The sequence below is a fragment of the Trichoplusia ni genome, chromosome 10 (assembly GCF_003590095.1).
Source record: "Trichoplusia ni isolate ovarian cell line Hi5 chromosome 10, tn1, whole genome shotgun sequence".
Classification (NCBI taxonomy): Eukaryota; Metazoa; Arthropoda; class Insecta; order Lepidoptera; family Noctuidae; genus Trichoplusia; species Trichoplusia ni.
The window spans coordinates 3,317,256-3,333,526 of record NC_039487.1 but is presented as its reverse complement, the minus strand read 5'-3'; the positions used below and the strand labels follow the sequence as shown (position 1 = coordinate 3,333,526).

Below are 16,271 nucleotides of genomic sequence, written 5' to 3'. Positions count from 1 at the left end.
CCAGAGGTCATCAGGTTCATACGGACCAGGTGCTGAGGTCTGTGTCAGTCCAGGCTTATATCATTGCCAGCAGGTTTGCGCTTTGATTTTTAAGTCACCTATCCAGGTTGCACTCTACGTCTGGATTGGCGGTTTCGGACGGTGTTCGGTTGCCTCACTCCCTTTTTTTACGACTCCCGCATTAAGTTATTCTTTACAAAGACACCCAGATGCCCAGGGCGTCAAGGATTCGTAGACCAGAATACTGTCCTATGCGCCGATCGAACCCGCAACCCGTCGCGCTTAGTGGGTTTGGCGTGGTGACCTCAACCTCTCCGCTATTCGGGATGTGCGCAAAGGCACGCACTGATTATTTCTTTTTTTCGATACCAGACGCGGGGCAGCCCTAATGCCGTTTGACTGTGAAAGCAGATACGACACTCCATCTACAAATTTAAAGTAAAATCAATTTCTATCTCTCTCCATATCGGGTCCTCATATCTGAGGATCGTTGTCAGCATCGGGGCAACATTTGGTGCGGATGATCTGCTTACATCGATCTCGATCCAGCGCAATCCATTTGTACTGTTTGGGAATCGAACCCACTTCCTCCGGTAAAACAGTCAGGGCCACTAGACTAATAAGTCCTAAATGATCACACAGGAACATAACATCGGGATAAAAACTATCCTATGTTTTAATCTTGGTTAGAACCTTTTTGTGTTCCAACTTTACTGTAAATCAGTTATACAAACATCTATTATATATACTTACAAACTTTCCAGTTTATAAATTTTATAATATAAGTACGAAGTAGGGAACAATATAAGTAGGATTTGAATGTGTTTGATAGGAATAGCTAAACATGGCTTTTCTTTAATTCGGCGAGGGAATGGTTTTGGACACGACCCACCTCCTCAGGGAGGAAGTGGATTGTGTCAACTGTTAATGAACCTGAACCGCATTGCAAAGTCTCCCGCGTTGGTCCGGTGCGTGGCAATCCATGATGCACCCACCGTGGGCACCAACAGCTAATAGTAGTCGTGTAAACAGCGTGGTCCGGGGTCCAGTCTCAATTCCGGAACACAACACAATAATTTTAATTCAATGCGAGGCGAATTTCCAATTATTGTGTTGGCAAAATGCTTAGAAGAATACGAATAGTGTCCAATTAATCCAGTTTCCTTTCAGTCATCGCAATAAATTGTAAATAGCAGAATTGGGGCCCAGGATGGGACTGAGGCCCTTAGGTCGAGACAGCGTGCTCATGCACTGCCCTGCCCTATTCCACGTGGGTGTATTTGAAATTATTCATATTCTCTTAAGCATTTTGTCAATACAATAATTGGAAGTTGATTGTATTGATCTTGAGTATACCGTCCCGTACTGAATTTACAATTATTGTGTAGAAAAATGCTTAAGAAAACACGAAAATAACCATTATAAACCAATTTTCATTCATTCATCGGCCATTGTAAATAGCAGAATTATGGCCCTGGTCATGCATGTTAATTTTACTTCTTACGTGTGTGCATTTAGTAACGTGGAGTACCAATAGCTCATTAATTGAATAAAACCTAAAATGTAAAAACTCTTTCCTTATTTCTTTTAAAATATGATTGATGTTCAATTTGGAAACATGATAAAATGGACGGTCATGTTTTTATTTCATAGTTTTTTTTATGAAGCATAAATTATTTATTTATCGGGAACATTCATCAATAACTCAAAATGTATTACATAAGAGCTATAGGCGATGCCGTATGGTAAGTTTTTTTCACTTTCCACATTGCCATCATAATTAAATAGTAAAATAGATATATTTTAGGGGTCGGCATTCAAAGAGTACCTACATGCGACACCATCTTACCAAATCACCACCGTTTATTCTTTCGCACATTGCTTATTTCTCATAAACCGTGAAAATCCGTTGAATTTATTATCTAGGTAGATATGTATGATGTATTTCTGTTGCCGATATAACAACTATAATTCTATACTATTAGTTTAAGCATCACCTATTACGATCAAAAATTTGATACGTTACATTTAATTACCTATTGAAGCCTCAGTTTGTGAGTCAGACGCGCTCTGTAGTTCAGTTTTATTGTGGGTATTAATGCAACATTATGTTTTGCCCCGGTTTTGACCAGGGCTTCTCCAGTTTTGGGGCATTACCTTGCAGCAATTTTGAACGTAATTATGTTTCTATACGTGTATTATTTAGTACGTTAGTAACAATATGATACCCTTGTATGATACTATTGTTTTTAAGTCGTAGGTATATTAACTGTAGTGATTTTGGTGCTAAATCACAAATTTCAATAATGTTCGATGATCGCAGTTCAATGCTCGTTCGTTTGCCTTACAATTTTTTGCTGAGTAATCTTTTAGCAAATGAAATTATGCGTAACTCTTTTGAAAGTGATAATACACATAAAAATAGAGGTCAAATAACAAAAATTCCCGGAAAGACAAATTTTGGTGGAGGGCTTGTGATCACCATTACATACAAAGTTTTAAAAGTCCCCATCGATCCCATGTATGCTTCAAACGTTATTCAGGGTTAAAGGTCAAATTTCAGGTTGTGTTAGTTGTTACCATTTGTTAGATATCGTGATTCTAAGCGTCACATTTTACATGATCGATGGGGACTTTCCGGGTATTTTTGTTATTCGAAATGGCCATCGTCGTCCGTTGTTTTTTAAATACGCCTGTAAAGCCGAGTGATCATGACCAAAAATCTAGTTCTTTTAAGTAAATACTGCTTATTGTTTCAGGGCACTCGTCGGATATGACGCCCCTATAAAGACAGATTTGATAACTAAGAACATTGGAGGATTTGGAAGATATCATTATTTTCTTCTTCTAATACTTGGGTGGTCAAAGTTACCCATTTCATTTCATCAAATGTCGATTATATTCTTAGCACCTAAAGTTCGGTACACTTGTGAAAGTGGTGAAGAAAATGTTTGCCCCTGTGTCAATCCAGTGTATGATAGAACAATATTTACACGGACTATAGTAATGGAATGGGATTTGATTTGCGATAAAAAATGGCTTATTAGTTTGACGCAAACTATATTTCAATTGGGCACTTTAATTGGAAGTGTAGTTTTTGGTATGGCTTCTGACAGGTAATACCGTTTTTTTATTTATTAATTCCAATATGTATATTTAAATTCATAAAATTGAAAACGATATTAATTTATTTTTAAACTCATTACATTTGTTTTTCAAGGTTCGGAAGGAGAAACCCGATGATTTTAGCAGTGGTAGTACAAAGTATCGGTGGGTTCCTTGCTGCATTTACTCCTAATTTTTGGGTGTTTAATCTAATACGATTTGTAATAGGCCTGTCAGTTGGCGGTACCATGGTTATCGGATTTGTAAATCTTATGGAATTTACTGGAGCTCAGTACAGACAAGTCGTGTCAGCTGCATATCAAGTTCCATTCAATCTTGGCCATTTGTTGATACCCGTCTACAGTTATCATTTCAGAGATTATGCGCATTATGAAATGGCTGGCTCTGGCCCAACACTTCTTTTACTGTGCTATTTCTGTTTTCTGCCTGAATCGGCACGATGGCTAATAGCAATGAAGCAAACAGAAAGTGCTATTAAAGTTTTGACTAATGTTGCTAAAGTGTGAGTCTAATTATTTATTTCTAAAATTGCTGTTGAACTATAAAGAGAACTAGTTACCCATTTTAATTATGGCTTTTTACAGAAATAATCTTCCAACTGATGCCATAAGAGGAGATGTTATAGCTTTACAAAAGCAATCAGAGAGAAACCAATTGAAAAAAGGAAACATAACAGATCTATTCCGATCACCAAACCTCCGGAAAAATACCTTGTGTATGTCATTTAACTGGTTGACATGTAGTTACTGTTTCTATGGAGTATCACAGTACATAGGTCAGTTAAGTGGTAACGCTTTTATCAATGTGGCAGTCTGCGCCATACTCGCTTTATGTGGTTCGCTTATATCTGTCCCTCTTATGAAGATAATGGGAAGAAGAACAATTCTTTTGTTCTGTCATGTCGTTGCCGCCGCTTGTTTATTTCTCTTGGCATTTTCACCTGAGAGTCAAATGTCGGTAGTTTGCGCGGTTATTGGGACTATGTGTAGTTTCGTCGTGTTTTTGGTTGTATATTTGTATACTTCGGAGTTATTTCCGACAGTTGTCCGAAATGCTGCTATGGGTTTTTCATCAATGGTAGCACGTATTGGCTCCATGATAGCACCGTTTATTATAGATCTACAAGGTATACGAATGTGGATGGCCCCTGTCGGGTTTGCGGTGGTGCCATTTGCAGCGTTCTTTATAACTTTATTACTACCGGAAACTAAAGGTTGCGAACTTATGACTACTATAGCAGAGGGTGAAGCATTTGGTAAAAAAAAACCGACGAAAGATATAAAGAAGTAATTAAATCGGGCCGTATATTGTTTTTGAACATTAACGATATGTTGTATTTAAAAAGGTTAATTAATTGTCTTTTAAACTACTTTTTTTATACCTCTTTTGTTTTTCGGTACCCACAAAAACATAGACGCTCTCTGAGGTTATTGCTGTAGCAAGAGACTCACTTATTGTAAGTTTTTTTGCATTACGACGAAGTCTATATTATAATGCAATCTTAAATGTTTTTGCTCATATTTCTTTGAATTGAAAGGAAGAAACAGATATGTTTTTCGAAGTTGAACTGAATTTATTCCGGCCTGATCCGAAATTCAAGTCATGCAGAATACACCGTCTAGTATGTTCATACTTGAGTACTAAAAAAATATGATTTCTCTATTAATTAAAATTTACTCATTTTGAGTTTTCTCAAAACCTAAAAATACCCAAAATAGTCTCAATTTGTAATTAATGCTATTTGAGACACATTGATTATCTGAGGTATATCAATAAATGTTAAACCTTTTTTTAAGTATGTTCTTACCCTCCCTACCCAGAGGGGACAGCAGGATTTAAGCAACCTTCAGGGAGGCATGAAATCGAGATCCATTTTTGCTCCTGTGTACTTGTATTTGGCACAAGCGGTTTCAGTCATTGATAAAGTCATAGTCTGTACATAATCGACCACCAGAGATGCCGGTATCTGCCGACGCAAGTGACGCGAGCGCAGGGAGTGTGTAGTTGTGTACCGTCTGAATGCGGCCAACTTAGGCATTTCGAATTAAGTCAATCACTGACTATGTACAAATCAAACGTCTTGTGTCGTGTAAACATAAATGAAACTATGTCTACCCGTGACATATTTTTGATCAGATTTATTTTTATATTTTTATTTACTTTATCTATGCGTTATTGTTGTTTATTAAAATGTTATATTTATTTCATCTTTTTTTTACCTGTTTCTCTGCGAAGTTGGCCGATGTGAATAAAGTTAAGAAACTAAAGTTTTAAAGTAGTTTAAAAGGGTGAACAGAAAGCTTTTTTTTGGTCTTTTCTAAAATAAAAACTCCTGTAAAGTGTAATCTAATTATTTTATGAAATACTTTCGGATTTTAATATTATTTAATTATGTCACGTAAAACTTCTAAAACCTAAAAAAACTAAAACTGTGTTTCTTGTCTTAATGTCCGCCCTGAAAAACCTTCTATTCACCACGTTTTACCGTTAATCAAGATCAATTTGAAAGAGCTCAAAGCTTATGTTGTTTTTATTACAATTTGTGAAATACGAACATGGAACCTAATATATATATAAGCCGAAAATGATTTCGCCAATTTACGATACAATCATATTTCACAACTTTGCCTGTATCACTGGGTCTTCGATGATCTTTCCGACGGTAAGGATTTGGATAGGGAGCTCAGAGCCTTATTATGTATGGTATGGTAAAATATGTGGACTAAGTGGACGAAGATTTACGCGAGGTGAAAAGGATAAAAGTTACTCTTTTAATGCATACTTTTAATTGTGGTCATAGGTCAGTAGCGGTAAACTGTCTTTCATTTTTTTGGCGGGTGGATAGCGCCTTCAGGGTACTTCGATCTAGGTCACGCTACGATATCCGTGGTGGAGGATTCACCTGGCATGTCTGACACTCCCATCCCCTCAATCCAAAGGAATTACCGTACTTTAAACTTCTGACTCCCATTCGATGCTAGGACAATGTTAAGCACCTTCGGCGTCTTAGTCCTAGCAGCCGAGTCGCTATTGTTGCTGGTCAAGTAGATAATCACATACTGTGGGAATACATAAGCGTGTCCTGTGCTTACGAGACTCGTATAAATAGTGATCCCGTGGGGTATTCATTTTCCAAGGCATCGCTACTCAAAAGCAGTTCGCTTATCTCGCTCGCGGATGTATACATAAATACATCTGCTACATAAACCTTCGGATAAATGTTTGATTTTTATTCTAAGCTTTGTGTTATGTTAATTTGCCCCCTGTTATTGTGTTATTCCCATGATAAGATAATATCCTTTATTTTATCAGTTACAAAAAAAAAGGTTTTTAAATATAAAAATAACCGGTGTTTTAAAAGTATAAAAATGGTTTTCAACCGCGATATTCGTGTGAAAACCAGGCTCATACAAAGTACTGATATCAACCCAATACGTCTTATGATGGTCTCATCTGAAATAATATCGGTTTTGTCCAGTTATAGGAACATGAATTCAGTATAATTTATCTAGCATGACGCCATGCAGATACCCGAGAACATCGATAAAGCATACAAGTTTATATGCGATTAGGATGTTACAAAACGACAACCTCATCATTTGTCAAACCCGCAATAGATAATGTCATTAAACGCATTCAACAATAGACTCAATGTAACTAAACTGTAGATTCTTTATGCAAGACGCATGTGAGGTTAGGAGGTAGTTTCCAAACACAAATGTTTGCTTTTAATAGGGATGATAACAATTTTTTTTGGCAGTGTCCGTCTTGTAGTTTTTTTGTATAATAATGGATACGTATTTTTTAATTTGTTCCGTAAACATAAATTGACCAAATTACAGTGAATGATACTTACGCGTGACGTCACGATTGAGTATGAATTTTACTCTATCGTTACGTCACAAGCCCCCTCTCCTAAACTTTAAAGCAGTTAATCTTTGTCAATTCTAGTTTTTCTGAAAAAGGATAAAATACGTGTCTCATACTTATCAATTATCTAACTGAGGGACTAATGAGATTTTTTCTTTTTATACCCAGTCATCATCCCTATTATCGAGTATTGGGAAGGAGCGTTTAAGGAAAGCAATGCTCTGACGTCAGTCTAAATAACCCACTGCAGCGACGCAAAAATTAAGTAGATTTAAATTTATGGAATTTCTTCTCCATAGATTGGAATTTAGAATTGAGTACCATTGAACAAATCATACAATATGAATTTCATACCTGTAACTTTGAAGACTGAACAGAGAATTTTAAGTTTTTTAACCTGACCTTATTAAAAAAACTATTTGCATTGATACAAAAAAAAACTTTTCCAAGAAAGTTTATCCAACATACGGTGATAATGACCTACAGTTTCTCATGTTAGCCCTCTCCTAAAAATTTGGACCAGCCGGTGATATTTTTTTAGGGTTTTATTGAGTTAGGGTTACGTTTCGGTACGAAACAGAAAAAAACAGAACCGTACCAGTTTAAAAAAAAATCCTGCATTAGTAATCATGTAACCGTAATTCATTTATTTGTTTCTTTCAAATTTGTTTATAATAGACCAGCTATAAACAATTCTGTCGCTAATCAAATTACGGCTTGTCTATTGTTATATTTTGAATCTTTATTTTTACAAGTATACGAATTTAGGTAGCAGGTTTAATGTATTTGGTAATTGCAGTCAATAAGTTATTCCCGGTTAGTAGCTAGTTAGTCATTAAAAATTTATTGGATAAGGATAATCCTGGCTACATTCCTATTTCGTTGTAAATGTTCGTGTGCCTTAAGGTCATTACACTTTATGTTGGTATAACTAAAAACGCGTTTGTTTGTTTCTATACCAACCTACCTGCGAATCGCTGAATGATAAAGACCCTTCAACCTCACTTGGGAAACCGGATCGGATATTACTCAGACCCAATATTGTCTTGGTTACAATCGATAACCAAGATAAGTTGACTTCTAGATACGTAAACATTATTTATACACTTCTACCTATTTTATCATCTAGTTTCTCACCGCAAAGATATAGATAAATATGTACTGACATTTTCTCCCAGTAAATAACATTGATAGCATTAAGAGAATGGCGTGTGACGGCGCGCGGTGCGACGCAAGCGCAACACAGGGTTCAGTAACGAAGCTATGCTGTCAGTCTGCAGTAGCAGGCAGGCCGTGCACAACGCCACATTGCCAAACTCCTGCCAATGAGTTAACAGTGTAACAAACAATACACGACAGTTGAGTGATTTTAATAACAAATATAAATAAACAAAAATGGAAATGCAGGAGCGAAACGGTAAGCGAATTAATTGTTGATAGTGAAAGTGAGTGTATCGACTTTTACATGGAGTGTTGACCCCGATGTAGGCCTTGACTAAATGGCATTGACACTGAGTTTAACATTAAAATATTGCAAATTCTTGGTACGGTGTTTATTAATATTGACTCAATATACCAAACAGGGTAATTGTACTAATTGTAATATATTACAAAGAGTATTCTGAAAATAAGTAAGGTAACCGTGTGATATTAAACAGTTTAATATTAGATTATCATGGTGTGTACTTCTATGTAAATAAATATTTTAAGTATTGCCTTCAATACATACATTAAAAACGAGTGAAATTAGTGAATGGATGTATTTTGCTAACTTGTTTGTTTGCGATGTTATGAGTCCGATTGACGCAGTGGTTAAGACTGTAGGATTTTAATCAAATAGTGCGGGTTCCTAAAAAAAATAAAAAAATGTGTATTTGATGGATGGCCGGTATGCTATTTTATGAGTCATAAAAACAAGAAAGTAACACTTTTGAAATATAATCTCCTCAAGATTATTTGCCTCAAAATTAACCATGTTGATTATGTCACAATATTTGGCTGTGGATGAAATATTGACACACCCCAAAACCGTTACGTCAAAGTCTACGTCAATGTCTACGACCTCACGTATTTTATAAATAAACACGTCACCCCTGAATGATAACCTCCTAGGGTGGGTATCTACTAATGCCTTTTTAAATTTTCTCAATCATCTGTCTTATTTACGTTCGTCTAAACGTTCAAAGGATGGATGGATGTTATTCGAGCAATCTTCTTTATAAAACCCACTTTCTTTCTGAGAAAGCCAGCTCATAAGTAAAACTATGTTAGTACTCTGTCTTGCTTGGGTCAACTACATAGTCAAGTTGTTTTTCTTCCTCATTAAGTTGGCCGTAAGATGCCTTTAAAGTATCATTTTATAATCTCGTAAATAATCATTCATTCAGTCAGTAGGTTAACAAATGCTTTTAAAGCTCTGAGCAATCACTAGTCCAAAATAATCGGTCTCCAAAATTACTTTGGTGTTTAAATTAAAAATATTTTGACTGTAAACTACGCCGAGCGTAGTAGCGTAGAAGTAAGAGTCCGAACTACGGCAAATTCTAAGGCCCTTGCCTCTGCTTGCAAAGATTTGCCAACCCTTCATAGTAAGTCCGATTTGTTCTAAGATCATCATTACACCATTCCCTTGGTAAATCTTAGGATTTGTCTCAGAGAGTAATATTGAAAAAAAAAGTAACGGGAAGGTTGGATTAATCTGAATGCTGTCAATAGTATTTTGACCTGCAAAAATATCTTTAATATGAAATATCTGTAGAAATGATCCTATGAAGTAAGGTCTTTAATCTGTAATCTTTATATTGATATTACTATTGCATTTTATGTGACAATAATAACCATAAATATGTAATAACCATATAATTATGATCTATATCTACATACAATATTTATTCGGATAATATTTATTATCAAATTTGATAAAATGCAGTTTACCATAAAAATAATCGTTCTAGGTTTATTATAATCATTAATATATAAGCTTATAAATTTCTCCCAGCTTGGCAGAAATACCTTACCCATACAAGGAAGATTTGAGGTTTTTATTTTTAAGGGTTCTTTTTAATTGCAACTAAAATTCTATAGAGTTCAGATGGCCGGCTCGTTTTGAAGGCCAGAGTAGAACGGATTATATGATCCAAAGATTTGTCTGTTGATTTGCCGTACTTATTTCAGCCTTTTGCAGCTAAATACATATCAAAGTATTTTAAATATTTAATGTAATGATATCTTCGAGCAACATAGGGAATGAGTTCTATAGAAGAATATATCTAATACCAAAATTAAATGGAGGGGAAATATATCTATAGCTAATTTAATTAATATAAACTGCATAAATTAAAGAGAGATGGCAAATATGTTTTATATGCTTCATAAAAAAAGAAAAGATATTACGTAATTGATTAGGTGACTCGCAAAAACAAATCGATGTTAATTGATTGCCTTGGCCTTAAAAATACTAATTCTTGTCAGATGTCACCAATCTATGGCGTACAGACAAGTAACCGTTTAAAGTCCTTTTATATTTGAATATTAATTTCCGCTGTCGAACAAAACATCAAACATTAGATAAAATGACCACATTAATATGCTTTTAAAACAAACCAGATAATTGCTTCCATTTCTATTATGAGTGCAGTATAATGCGTTCATTGTTGACCGAATGCGGATAGCACGCATAAGCATTTTTATCTTAATATGACAAGTAATCGAGAAAATAACTTCCTCGTTGTTTGAACTGTTGAGCGTGTAGCTAATGTTTTTATTTAAGTGGTTTTTGCCTGGGCCGTCTCTTAGATATTTATTTTCAAACTTTAATTTAAAAATCTCTACACCACTCGGATAGCCTAGTGCTAAAAGTCACCACACCAAAGTCAATCGGGTTCGATCCCCGCGTAGGACAAGCATTTGTGTGATCCACGAATGCTTGTTGGGTCTGGCTATCTTTGGCAATATTACTTAAATGTTTGTGATACTAGGATTAAATTCCTTAAAGGCGGGAGTTCGTTTCGTTTTTAACTTAACTTTGCGGACAGATCAACGATACCCAAATAAGATTTAACTATAACACATGTATTTACATACTTATTTATTAAACAATATTTTTAACACAGACGATCATTTTTAATACCAAAAAAAAACATTTATAGATAAGAAAAGAGTTCTTTATTCTGAAAAGAAATTTACCAAGATACTTTCATACAAATATTAATCAGCGATTAATTTATTGAAGAACGTTATACTGCACAAAGAAACTGTAAAGTAAGGCATTGCTTCAGTAACCTTTAACTGTCTTATGCGCGATATTATAAAAGTTTGCAAAACTATTTATTGCTGGTTTTAATGGTTGAGCGCGCGTTGCGGTCAACCACGATTGCCTTTATTGACATTGATGAAGATGGATGTCGATAGAAAAAACTTAATAGACTATTTTGCTGAAGCGCTTGTTTGTATATGGGTTTACGGTATAGGGTTTCCCGGTATATCTTGGCTTCAAACATGGGTACATGTACTCGTATTAGGATATGATAGTCCACAAATCACTATTTAAACATGATGGTAATAGCTAAAAAGAAAACTTGAAAAAATAAGATTTCTCAAAAAAAAAAACAACTTTGTTAAAATGTTTTTTTTTTTAATATTCGTTTTGAATAATTAAGCTTTTGATTTTCGTATTTAGTTTTTTATTTCATTATTCATAATAAATAATAGGAAAACTTAACATATTTTGCGGTAGACTTGCCGCCATAATAATGTAACGTATCTTTCAGTTACCAGGGACAATTATCCTTCAAACACGGATCGCAGTTCATTACTGGTAAATACTGGTAATTAGGATGTTGTAGTTACTAACGAAGCTCTATTTATGGAAAACTCTAGAATACAAATTTTAATAATATTTTGCATACAAATATTCGCTTAAAACACCATGAATTTAGAACTCATAACCGAGTTTTCACGAATTGCTAACAATAATTAAAATAGGTCAGTTACAATTACAAATGACACTTGCATTACTAACTCAAACCGGACGCTCGATAGAGTTTAATGATCTCTACTCTCTAGTGATATGAGCTGATGACACAATGATGCAATTGTAGCAACTTGCATGCACCGTTCAACACCTATATATCTGGGTTAATAGGGGTTACGACATATCTGGCTCGTAAATATCATAATTGTATTGTTTCTCAGAAAAGTCCCATTTGATATCTGATGAAGCACGCTCTCTTTTTAAAGGTCTTCATAAAGGAGGAGGTTCACAATTCGTCAGTACACACATAATTTCGGTCTAGCTGAACCGATTTCGTTTCTATTATTATTATTTATTTAATCTGAAATAGGCGCAAACTTAGTTTTTATTTGCAGTTGGTTGTGTTTTTGTCGTTAAAAATATTATAATTGAAATAGATTAAGTTTGTGAAGATACTAAGTAATTAGGTATATGTTGAACAGTTTAGTATGTAACACTTATCTTTGCTTATTAGCAAAGATAAGTGTAACTACAACATCCTAATTACCAGTATTTACCAGTAATGAACTGCGATCCGTGTTTGAAGGATAATTGTCCCTGGTAACTGAAAGATACGTTACATTATTATGGCGGCAAGTCTACCGCAAAATATGTTAAGTTTTCCTATTATTTATTATGAATAATGAAATAAAAAACTAAATACGAAAATCAAAAGCTTAATTATTCAAAACGAATATTAAAAAAAAAAACATTTTAACAAAGTTGTTTTTTTTTTTGAGAAATCTTATTTTTTCAATGATGTGTTTTTGAGGCTAGTATGCTATTGCATACTAGCCTCAAAAACACATCATTATGTAGGTACGTTAAATGTATTTGCAATGAATCGTGACTACGTATTATATTATCATTGTACCGTTTACTTTAAAATGACATTTGACCGGTTGCCGGCCAAGCCCACTTTTGTTGTAACTACTTGTTATATTCTGATAATCTATATTCAGCCGCTGCAGACAAACAACTTAGGTATTTCAAGTGATAGAGAGGTCGTAAGTTCAGCACCTTACTGTTGTAAATGACAGTCTATAATACTTATGTAGGAAATTATATATTCGTGTGTGTCACTCTGTATCTCGAAAAGTTATTAACATATATTATTTCATTATTTTCAGACGAGAAAACGTCGAAAAAGGTTTCAAAAGACCTTATACAAAAGGTTACCGGATCCTTTGGCAAATACCAACTATGGGTATGCCTCTTAATATTCATCTCGAAATTTCCCGTTGCTTTCCATCAAATGGCAATATTGTTTTTGGCGCCTAAAATTTCATACAGCTGTGATGGAACAGGACAAAATAACACATGCCCCTGCCCAGAGCCAACCTATGATACTTCAATATTCTCCAGAACAATAATCATGGAATGGGATCTAATATGTGAAAAGAGATGGCTAGCAAGTTTTACACAGACATTGTTTCAACTAGGAGTTCTAGTGGGCAGCGTCTTGTTTGGAATGGCTTCCGACAGGTGACGAATTAATTAACTTTAATACGCCGCTTATGTAATGAAAAACAATATACGGCATTGTATTAAATATGATGATTTTTTAGATTCGGGAGGAAGTCTCCTCTCTTGGTTGCCGTGGTGATTCAAGTGTCATGTGGAGTGGCAGCCGCTTATGTTCCTGAATTCTGGACCTTCACATTCCTACGATTCCTCGTCGGCATGTCTGTGGGTGGAACCATGGTCACAGGATTCGTCATTATTATGGAATTCGTTGGAACTCAGTACAGAGACATAATATCAGCACTCTATCAAGTCCCTTTCAATTTGGGACATATGTTACTGCCAGTATTTGCATACTTCTTCAGAGATTATTCAGATTTTCAAATGTCGATATCAGCTCCAGTCGTTATTCTATTATGTTATTTCTTCTTGATGCCTGAAACGCCAAGATGGCTTATAGCGGTCAAACGTACTGAAGAAGCAGTTGTTATATTGGAGCGAGTAGCTAAAATGTAAGTGTTCTAAATATCGACGGCCAAACATTCAGCTTTGATATAAAATATTTAGGTACTTACTTTATATCATTTTTTATTTTTTTAGTAACAATCGTCCTACCGAAAATATCAGATCGGATATTGAAGCCTATCAAGCATCGATTGAAAAGCACCAACTGAAAAAAGGAAATATACTGGATCTTTTCCGAACTCCAAACTTACGGAAAAATAACTTAGCCATGGCGTTCAACTGGTTGACTTGCAGTTACTGTTTTTATGGAGTGTCGCAGTATGTAGGGCAGCTGAGCGGCAACGCTTTCATCAATGTAGCAATCAGTGCTAGCGTCACTTTACTGGGAACATTCTGTTCCATACCGCTAATGAGAACAATAGGCAGAAAATCTATCGTAATTATATTTCATCTAATATGTGCAATCTGTTTAGTAGTGTTAGCTGTTATACCCGAGGGCGTAGGTTCTGTAGTATGCGCTAGTATTGGCGTCGTATCTAGTTTCATTGTTTTTGTAGTTGTATATTTATATTGTACCGAATTATTTCCCACAGTAGTCCGTAATGCTGCTCTTGGGTTTTCATCAATGTGCGCACGTATCGGCTCAATGGTAGCTCCCTTTGTGGTGGAAACTAGAGATAAGGCGTTGTGGCTGCCGCCGGTGTTGTTCGCTGTGATGCCTCTTATAGCGGCATGTATCACTTTGCTTTTACCCGAGACAAAGGGTTGTGAACTGACAACTACTATAGAGGAAGGCGAAGCGTTTGGCAAAACTAAAAAGTCGAAAGATGTAAAGCAATGAATTGTAAATAAATTGTAAATATTGTAAAAGATTGTTAAATTATATGGCTTATGGCTCCTATAAAATGGTTTAGTTGTAAGTGTTTCAAGTGAGCGAGCTATTTTTATAGATTGTGGCCTTAGCATTAAGGAAATTAATTATTCAAATATGTATTGTACAGTTGCTAGAATGGTTATACCACAAGTTATGGTTATGTTTATTATGAGTGATTACTAAATGCATTTTAGACATGATGTGAAAAGTTTTGACTTATTACCTTAAATACATATTTATATTTTAATAATCTGTAGTAGGTTTTAGTAGTAGACTCTTATGCCTGCGTTTATTCATATTTAGGGTTACTTGTTTTTATCATTAAGTACGTATATACAGGAACATGTGATATTTTAAAATACATTTCTATTAATCAAAGTACTCGGATTAATATAGCCTTGCTATAAATTCATTTTTGAAAGCATAAGGCTCTTAATGGCTTATACTAATGATTGAATTATACTAATTATTGTATTTTATTTAATTTTTATAAAACCTGCATAAAATATTAGTGTTTACTTAATTTATAGTTCAATTATTGTTAGAACCTAGAACTAAATCAAAACATAAGTAATGAATTAAAAGACTTTGACAGTTACGGTATAAAACAATCAGTTTTTCTTTTCCATTAACGATAACGCTTAGTAAACGTGCCTTTTATGCTCTCATAAACTGTTGATAACAGCACATTTCTTACTTAGTTTCCAAATAAGAAGCTAGTAATTTAACTATACATGTTTAAACATAATTCTCTTGTTAATTTTGTACAATAAACGAATGCGATAAAAGATAACAGTAGTTGCTCGTATTGTTTTTTTTTAAACCAAGACTGAAACTGTTTACAGCTGTGATTTATCCGACGTTGTTATCTAAACGCCTAGTTAAACATTGGTACACAGGTGCTAGAATTTGTGAGAATTATCGCGTAAGTTGGGATACATTGCGGGTAATGCTGTATGACTTCAAATACTTCAAATACCAGGGCATATCGCCTCCGCAATGGATCGCAAGGTAGTTCTCGTGTCATCTAAAATTTACCTCACTGTGTTAATGAAAAAGACGAATTGAAGAACTTTTAATCGAAATACAGGAAATATTTGAGTAACCACCTTGTTTTATTTTCATCTCTTATATGCTGTACGCTCGACATATCTGCATGTGAGTGTGTATGAGGTCTGTTTGCGTTTTCATAGCTCTCTAATGGATGCGCTGATTTTGATATTGTTTTTCTTGTTTGTAATATAAATTGAGCTGGAGTGTTCTTATAGATAAATATGTTAGATGAAAATCGGTCTTAAACGGCGAGCATCGCATTAAGTCGGATTGCTTTAAAATCTGTCTAAATATATGTATCAAATAAAGAGGCTTGACAAGTAGAATGATAAACGTGACCAATTTGATATCAAAGTGTGGGGGGGCTTTATTTTTATCTATATCATCATATGGGGGCAAATGTTTTCT

General features: G+C 34.8%; 1 protein-coding gene across 1 annotated transcript; it reads left to right on the top strand.

Annotated features, from left to right (window-relative positions):
* Nucleotides 1-1,594: 1,594 nt before the first annotated feature.
* LOC113498249 (organic cation transporter protein-like) lies at nt 1,595-15,915 on the top strand. Its single transcript, XM_026878192.1, has 7 exons — nt 1,595-1,745; nt 2,760-3,116; nt 3,221-3,628; nt 3,711-3,841; nt 13,138-13,492; nt 13,576-13,983; nt 14,072-15,915. The coding sequence occupies exons 1-7, from the start codon at nt 1,711-1,713 to the stop codon at nt 14,775-14,777; spliced, it is 2,400 nt and encodes a 799-aa protein (XP_026733993.1). The 5' UTR covers nt 1,595-1,710; the 3' UTR covers nt 14,778-15,915.
* The last annotated feature ends 356 nt before the right edge of the window (nt 15,916-16,271 follow it).

What these genes read in the sequence shown, in the direction of transcription:
- LOC113498249 (XM_026878192.1), top strand. Translation starts at nt 1,711, where the DNA reads ATGTATTACATAAGAGCTATAGGCGATGCCGTATG. An exon ending in GCTATAGGCGATGCCGTATG is followed by an intron (nt 1,746 to 2,759) that starts GTAAGTTTTTTT and finishes TTATTGTTTCAG; the next exon opens with GGCACTCGTCGGATATGACG. An exon ending in TTGACTAATGTTGCTAAAGT is followed by an intron (nt 3,629 to 3,710) that starts GTGAGTCTAATT and finishes GGCTTTTTACAG; the next exon opens with AAATAATCTTCCAACTGATG.